This window comes from Carcharhinus amblyrhynchos, chromosome 20 (assembly GCF_965287045.1).
Source record: "Carcharhinus amblyrhynchos chromosome 20, sCarAmb.v2.hapA, whole genome shotgun sequence".
NCBI classification, from domain to species: domain Eukaryota; kingdom Metazoa; phylum Chordata; class Chondrichthyes; order Carcharhiniformes; family Carcharhinidae; genus Carcharhinus; species Carcharhinus amblyrhynchos.
The window spans coordinates 52525731-52534895 of NC_137343.1; the positions used below are offsets into that span (position 1 = coordinate 52525731).

Consider the following 9165-nt stretch of genomic DNA (forward strand, 5'->3'; position numbering starts at 1 on the left):
TCCAGCCATCTTTGCGTCATCTGCAAACTTGCTGAACACACCATGAACCCCCTCTTCCAAGTCATTTATGTATATTACAAATAGAAGAGGTCCCAGTACTGAGCCCTGCGGCACAACACTAGTGACAGACCTCCAGCTAGAAAAGGACCCTTCCACTACTACTCTCTGTCTCCTGTTACCTAGCCAGTTCTCAATCCATCTAGATACCTGTCCCTGTATCCCATGTGCCTTAACCTTTTCTACCAGCCTACCATGAGGGACTTTGTCAAACGCCTTACTGAAATCCATATAGATGACATCAACGACTCGTCCTTCGTCAACCGTTTTTGCCACCTCCTCAAAAAATTCTGCCAGATTCGTAAGGCAAGACTTCCCCTTTACAAAGCCATGTTGCGTATCCCTAATCAGATTGCAACGCTCTAAATGCTCATACATCCTATCCCTAAGAATTTTTTCCAACAACTTTCCTACCACTGACATCAAACTCACTGGCCTATAGTTACCCGGGTTATCCCTCCTACCCTTTTTAAACAATGGTACCACATTCACTATCCTCCAGTCCTCTGGGACCTCACCTGTGTCCAAAGAAGAGACAAAGATCTGCGTCAGAGGCCCAGCAATTTCATCTCTCGCCTCCCTAAGCAGCCTGGGATAAATGCCATCGGGCCCCGGAGATTTATCAGTTTTTACGCTGCCTAAAAGCCCTAACACTTCCTACCTCGTAATGGATATTTCTTTCGACTGGTCTACAGCTCCCTCCAAGACTGTACCAGGCATCAAGCCCCTCTCCTTTGTGAATACCGATGCAAAGTATTCATTCAGGATCTCCCCCATTCCCTCGGACTCTAAGCACAATTCCCCTCCTCTGTCCCTGAGAGGACCGATTTTCCCTCTAACCACCGTTTTGTTCCTAACATATGAGTAAAATGCCTTTGGATTTTCCTTAATCCTATCCACCAAAGCCATTTCACCCTTCTAACTCCCCTGTTGAGCTCCCTCCTACTCTCTCTATATTCCTCCAGTGCTCTCTCCGTTCCCATACGCCTCTCTCTCCTTCCTGACCAAGTCCTTAATATCTCTAGTAATCCACGGCTCTCTAATCCTACCTTTCCCATCCTTCCTCTTAATTGGCATGTCTTTCCAGCAACCTTTTCTGTTTTCCCTTGAAAGACTCCCACATGCCGAACGTGGTCTTGCCCTCAAACAGCCTATCCCAATCAGTATGTCTAAGTTCCTGCCTAATCTGGCTGTACCTAGCCTTCCCCCAATTTAGCACCCTCCCCTTAGGACAGCACTCATCTTTTTCCATTATATTCTAAAGTAGACAGAGTTGTGGTCACTATTAGCCACATGTTCACCTACTGCAACCTCAACCACCTGACCTGGCTCATTACCCAGAACTAAATCCAGTATAGCCCCCCTCTCTAGTCAGGCTATCTACATACTGCTCCAAGGACCCTTCCAGTAGACATTTTACAAATTCCTCCCCGTCCGAACCCCCAGCTCTAGGCACCTTCCAATCTACCCCAGGGAGATTAAAATCTCCCACTACAACAACCCCTTTCTTTCTGCACCTATCCAAAATGTCTCTACATATACCTTCTTCCACTGCCTGCGGGCTGTTGGGTGGTCTATAGTACACCCCTAGCATCGTAATTGCCCCGTTCCTATTCCTCAACTCCACCAACAGTGACTCAATCCCTAACTCCTCTGTATTATCCTCCCTCTGCACTGCTGTGATCTGCTCCCTAACTAACAACACCACTCCCCCACTCAGATCCTCCTTCTCCCAGAGAATTTTCCTCTCATCCAAACTTACCCTGGCACCCAACTCGCTCCCAATCCCAGTGCCTACTGAGCTATTGGTCACACCACCCCCCCCGCCCCTCCATATTAGTTTAAACTCTGCTGAAACACTCCAGCTAACCTCCCAGCTAAGATATTCGTGCCCTTCCCATTTAAATGTTCTCCATCCCTCCTGTACAGGTGCCCTTCCCTTACAAATACTTCCCAATGATCTACAAATGTAAAACCCTCTGTCTTGCACCAATCCTTCAGCCACGCATTCAGCTGTAGGACCTCATTATTCCTAGCCCCACTGTTACTAGGCACTGGTAGCAGCCCAGAGAATGCCACTCTGGAGGCCCTGCTCTTCAGCCTGGCCCCCAACTCCCTGCTCTTCCTTCCTGCGTCCTTCTCTCCTATATGTACAATTACATCAGTCTGGGTTCCTTCGCCCTTCAAAATTCCCTCTACCCTCTCCAAAACGTCCTGTACCCCTGCTCCAGGGAGGCAGACTACCATCCTGGAGTCCCACCTTTGTCCACAGAACCGCCTATCTATTCCTTTGACCCTCCCATCCCCCACCACTATCTCATTGCCCCCTTCCTTCCCTCTGAGGCATTCTGGTCCTCCTGTCTTACCTTTTGTACCCCTGTTGATGCCTTTTGGGGGGCCACTGGGGTGGTCTTTGGACCAGGACTCTTCTTCTTTTTCCCCTTCCTAATGATAACCCACCCATTGCCTCCCCCCAGGCCCTGGGATCTCCACTTGTCCATGGTTCTTATCCATTATTGCCTTGTTCTCCCTGACCAGAAATACATCCTCTAAATGCAGCTCTAACTGCCTGACCTGGGCCCTCAAACGCTGCAGCTCTAAACACTTGATGCAGACGTGGACCTTCAGGAGACGTGTTACATGTTCTATGTAAAGTCCAGACAGGTTTATTTGTAGCAAAAGCCACAAGCTTTCGGGACAGCCTGCCCCTTCGTCAGGTAGCTGGGAGTTCCCAATTGACGAAGGGACAGCCTGTCCCGTAAGCTTGCGGCTTTTGCTACAAATAAACCTGTCTGGACTTTAAGCTGTTGTGGGATTTCTTTCTGTTTTACCCCAGTCCAACGCCGGCATCTCCACATCATGACGACTATCGACGCTGCAAACTGCCTGATCCAAGTGGAGAGGATCTCCAAAAAGATCGCGCACATCGACACAGACATCAAGTTTCTACAAAGATGCAAAAAAGCAGACAAGATACCGAAAGGACTACAAATCATGAAGCCACTCAGGTCAACCTATAACACAGGCTACGCTGAGAGACTTTGCCGTTGCACCTCTCTCACACTCCTCAACCACCCCATACACCAGATTTACAGTAAATGCCGCATCCTGGAAGCCAAGATAGAATTCATATTCTCAACTTGCGCTCAGGTCACAGACCAACTGCAAAACTCTGCGAAACTCACCACCTACATGCTCACCAAAAACAGGAAACTTGAGAAACTCGGCATCACCACCAGCAGCAACCAAGCCTCCCCCGGCACCACAGCAGAAAACAGAACCACCGCAGGGAAGTCTATTGTCAACTTGTCGGACTACACACTTCAACCAGATGAAATCAAAGTTCTCGGCCGAGGGCTCAATTTCTGCCCCACCACCAAAATGAACCCCATCAGTCTCGCAGCGGACACAGAGGAATTCATCAGGCGAATGAGGCTGCGGGAGTTCTTCCACAAACCCCAAGAGGCCAACAGCGAATACAGTGAGACAGCCAATGAACCGACAGATCCACAGTGCAGCAACCAAAGAGGAAAGAGTCCAATTGGACTCCTCCGGAAGGCCGCTGCCCTCGACTGGACTTGTATGCCCAAACCATCAGGCAGTGCGTCAACACCAGATTCATCAACCGTGCTCACAAGACAGCCCCGAACATCACCCAAGCACAACGCAACGCCATCCACGCTCTCAAGACCAACCGCAACATTGTCATCAAACCAGCAAAGGAGGGGCCATCGTCATCCTGAACAGAACGGATTACTGTAAAGAAGTGTACCGACAACTAAACAACGAGGAACACTACAGACAGATAACCGCAGATCCGACCAAAGAACACACTCGTCAACTCAACAATCTGATCAAGACCTTTGATCCGGGCCTTCAGAGCACCCTCCGTGCTCTCATTCCACATATTCCCCGCATTGGAGACCTCTACTGCCTCCCAAAGATACACAAGGCAAACACACCCGGCCATCCCATCGTATCGGGCAATGGGACCCTATGTGAGAACCTCTCCGGCTACGTCGAGGGCATTCTGAAACCCATTGTACAAAGAACTCCCAGCTTTTGTCATGACACTATGGATTTCCTATGGAAACTCAGCACACATGGAGCAGTTGAACCAGGAGCAGTCCTCGTCACAGTCGATGTCTCGGCGCTCTACACCAACATCCCCCACGACGATGCCATTGCTGCAGTTGTCTCAGTACTCAATGCCGACAACTCCAATTTCCAGATGCAATTTTACAATTCATCCGCTTCATCCTGGACAACAATGTCTTCACTTCAACAACCAGTTCTTTGTCCAGACACACGGAATATCCATGGGGACCAAATTTGCACCTCAATATGCCAACATCTTCATGCACAAGTTCGAACAAGACTTCTTCACTCCACAGAATCTTCAACTGATGCTATAAACTAGATACATCGATGACATTTTCTTCCTCTGGCCTCATGGTGAACAATCACTGAAACAACTACATGATGACATCAACAAGTTCCACCCCACCATCAGACTCACCATGGATATTCTCCGGAATCAGTTGCATTCTTGGACACACGCATCTCCATCAAGGACGGTCACCTCAGCACCTCACTGTCCCGCAAGCCCACAGACAATCTCACAATGCTCCACTTCTCCAGTTTCCACCCTAAACATGTTAAAGAAGCTATCCCCTATGGACAAGCCCTCCGTATACACAGGATTTGCTCAGATGAGGAGGATCGTGACAGACACCTCCAGACCCTGAAAGATGCCCTCATAAGAACAGGATATGGTGCTCAACTCATAGATCGGCAGTTCCGATGCGCCACAGCGAAAAACCGCACCGATCTCCTCAGAAGACAAACACGGGACACGGTGGACAGAGTACCCTTCGTCGTCCAGTACTTCCCCGGAGCAGAGAAGCTACGACATCTTCTCCGGAGTCTTCAACATATCATTGATGAAGACGAAGATCTCTCCAGGGCTATCCCCACACCCCCACTTCTTGCCTTCAGACAACCACACAACCTCAAACAGACCATTGTTCGCAGCAAACTACCCAGCCTTCAGCAGAACAGTGACCACAATACCACACAACCCTGTCACAGCAACCTCTGCAAGACATGCCGGATCATCGACACGGATACCATCATCACACGTGAGAATACCATCCACCAGGTACATGGTAAATACTCTTGCAACTTGGCCAAAGTTGTCTATCTGATGCGCTGCAGGAAAGGATGTCCCGAAGCATGGTACATTGGGGAGACCATGCAGACGCTACGACAACGGATGAATGAACATCGCTCGACAATCACCAGGCAAGACTGTTCCCTTCCTGTTGGTGAACACTTCAGTGGTCACGGGCATTCAGCCTCTGACCTTCGGGTAAGCATTCTCCAAGGCGGCCTTCACGACACACGACAGCGCAGAGTCGCTGAGCAGAGACTGATAGCCAAGTTCCACACACGAGGACGGCCTCAACCAGGATCTTGGGTTCATGTCGCACTATCTGTAACCCCCGTGACTTGCCTGGGTTTGCAAAAACTTTCCTGTCTGGAGACAATACACATCTCTGTAACCTGTGCTTAAAGCTCTCTCCACTCACATTGTCTGTATCTTTAAGAATTGATTAGCTGTAAAGACTCCCATTCCAACCATTATGCATGTAAACTGAGTTTGTGTCTTTGTGTCATTTTTACGATCAGAATTCCCACCCACCTGATGAAGGGACAGGCTGACCTGAAAGTTTGTGGCTTTTGCTACAAGTAAACCTGTTTGGACTTTAAGCTGGTGTTGTGGGATTTCTTTCTGTTTTACCCCAGTGCAACGCCGGCATCTCCACATCACCTCAGTTCCAAAAGCAGCATCGAAGCTTTAACTTTGGGTGATGATTAGATTTTGGGTGAAATTTTAGGCAATGATGAATAGATTGGGTGATGACGAATTGATTTGGGGTGATGATGTGTAGATTTTGGGTGTTGGTGAGTAAATATTGGGTGGTGATTAGTAGATTTTGGGTGGTGGAGAGATTTTAGAAAACATCGAAAAACTACAGCACAATACAGGCCCTTCAGCCCATAAAATTGTGCCAAACACGTCTCTACCTTAGAGATTACTAGGCTTACCTATAACCCTCTATCTTACTCAGTTCCATGTACTTATCGAAAAGTCTCTTAAAAGAAGTAATAGTAGGAGGGATTACTATTTAAAGGGCGAAAAGCTGCAGCAGGCTACAGTGCAGAGGGACCTGGGGGGTCCTTGTGCATGAGTCGCAAAAACCCAGTCTGCAGGTGCAGCAGGTGATCAGGAAGGCAAATGGGATGCTGGCCTTTATAGCGAGGGGGATTGAATATAAACGCAGGGAGGTCTTGCTGCAACTGTACAGGGCACTGGTGAGGCCGCAGCTGGAGCACTGTGTGCAGTTTTGGTCGCCGCACTTACGCAAGGATATTTTGGCCTTGGAGGGAGTGCAGAGGAGGTTCACTAGGCTGATACCGGAGATAAGGGGGTTGGACTATGAAGAGAGGCTAAATAGATTGGGTCTGTACTCGTTGGAGTTCAGAAGGATGAGGGGGGATCTTATAGAGACGTATAAGATAATGAAGGGGATGGATAGGGTAGAGGTAGAGAGATTCTTCCCACTTAGAAAGGACAGCAGGACTAGAGGACACAGCCTCAAGATAAGGAGGGGTGCAGTTTAGATCGGAGTTGAGGAGGAACTTCTTCACTCAAAAGGTGGTGAATCTCTGGAATTCTCTGCCCGTTGAAGTGGTGGAGGCTACCTTGCTAAATATATTAAGTCACGGGTACAGAGGTTTCTGACAGACAGGGGAATTAAGGGTTATGGGGAGAAAGCGGGAAAGTGGAACTGATCCACTTCAGATCAGCCATGATCTTATTGAATGGCGGGGCAGGCTCGAAGGGCTAGATGGCCTACTCCTGCTCCTATTTCTTCTGTTCTTAAGACCCTATTGAATCCACTTCCACCACCGCTGCTGGCAGCCCATTTCACACACTCACCACTCTGTGAAAAAACTTACCCCTGACATCTCCTCTGTACCTACTCCCCAGCACCTTAAACCTGTGTCCTCTTGTGGCAACCATTTCAGCCCTGGGAAAAAGCCTCCGACTACCCACTCGATCAATACCTCTCAACATCTTATACACCTTTATCAGGTCACCCTTCATCCTTCATCTCTCCAAGGAGAAAAGGCCAAGCACCCTCAACCTATCCTTATAAGGCATGCTCCCCAATCCAGGCAACATCCTTGTAAATCTCCTCTGCACCCTTTTCTGCGGCTTCTACATCCTTCCTGTAATGAGGCGACCAGAACTGAGCACAGTACTCCAAGTGGGGTCAGACCAGGACGCTATACAGCTGCAACATTATCTTGTGATTCCTAAGCTCAATTCCTCGATTGATGAAGGCCAGTACACCATACGCTTTCTTAACCACAGCTTCAGCCTGCGCAGCTGCTTTGAGCGTCCTATGAACCCGGACCCCAAGATCCTTCTGATCTTCCACACTACCAAGAGTCCTACTATTCATATTATATTCTGCCATCCTATTTGACCTGCCAAAATGAACCACTTCACACTTATCTGGGTTGAACTCCATCTGCCACTTCTCTGCCCAGTATTGCATCCTGTCAATGTCTCGCTCTAACTTCTGACATCCTTCCACACGATCCACAACACCTCCAACCTCTGTGTCATCAGCAAACTTACCAATCCAGTCCTCCACTTCTCATCCAGGTCATTTATAAAAATCACAAAGAGTAAGGGTCCCAGAACAGATCCCTGGGCACTCCACTGGTGACTGACCTCCATGCAGAATATAACCCATCTCTAACCACTCTTTGCCTTCTGTGGGCAAGCCAATTCTGGACTACAAAGCAATGTCCCCTTGGATCCCATGCCCCCTCACTTTCTCAATAAGCCTTGCATGGGGGCCCTTATCAAATGCCTTGCTGAAGTCCATATAAACCACATCTACTACTCTTCCTTCATCAGTGTCTTTAGTGGCATCCTCAAAAAATTCAACCAGGCTCGTAAGGCATGATCTGCCTTTGACAAAGCCACGCTGACTATTCTCAATATTATACCTCTCCAAATATTCATAAATCCTGCCTCTCAACTTACCACCACTGAGGTTAGACTCACCGGTCAATAATTTCCAGGGCTATCTCTACTCCCTTTATTGAATAAAGGAACAGCATCTGTAATCTTCCGGAACCTCTCTTGTCTCCATTGATGACGCAAAGATCATCGCCAAAGGCTCTGCAATCCCTCCCTCGCCTCCCACAGTAACCTGGGGTACATCCCATCCGGTCCTGGCGACTAATCTAACTTGGGTGATGATGTGTAGATTTTGGGTGATGGTGACTAGAATGTGGGTGATGATGAATAGAGTTTGGGTGATAGTGAGCAGATTTTGGGTGGTGATGAATACATTTTGGGCCATGGTGAATAAGTTTTGGGTGATGTTGAATAGTATTGGATGATGGTGGGTGTGTTGGGTGGGGTGGGGGTGTTGAGTGGGGGGTGTTGGGTGGGGGTGTTGTGTGGGGGTGGGGGTGGGGGTAGGCGGTGTTGGGTGGGGGGTGGGGGTGGATGGGGGTGGGTGGTGGTGGTGGGGTGGGGGTGGGTGGGGGTGGTGGGGGTGTGGGTGGGCGGTGGAGGGTGGGGGTGTGGGTGGGCGTGGGGTGTGTTGGGTGGGGGGTGGACATGGTGGTGGGGGTGGGGGGTGTGGGGTGGGGGGTAGGAGTGTTGGGTGTGAGGTGTTGGGTGTGAGGTGAGGGTGTTGGGTGGGGGGGGTTGTTGGGTGGGGTGGTGGGGGGTGTTGGGGGGGTTGTTGGGTGGGGGGCGTGGGGGGTGCTGGGGGGGTTGTTGGGTGGGTTGTTGGGTGGGGGGGTGGGGGCTGTTGGGGGGGTTGTTGGGTTTGGGGGTGGGGGGTGTTGGGGGGTTGTTGGGTGGGGGGGTGTTGGGGGGGTTGTTGGGTGGGGGGTTGTTGGGTGGGGTGATGTTGGGGGGGTTGTTGGGTGCGGGGTGTTGGGGGGTTGTTGGTGGGGGTGTTGGGGGGTTGTTGGGTGGGGTTGTTGGGGGGTTGTTGGGTGGGGGTG

At 49.9% G+C, this 9165-nt stretch overlaps 1 protein-coding gene across 1 annotated transcript in view; it reads left to right on the top strand.

Annotated features, from left to right (window-relative positions):
• Window positions 1-2916: 2916 nt before the first annotated feature.
• The window catches only part of mycbp (MYC binding protein), a 25949-nt gene continuing 19700 nt past the window's right edge, over window positions 2917-9165 (top strand). The window contains exon 1 of the mRNA XM_080208559.1: window positions 2917-2999. Within this exon, the coding sequence (XP_080064685.1) occupies window positions 2917-2999 (83 nt within the window). The remainder of the gene's footprint in view (window positions 3000-9165) is intronic.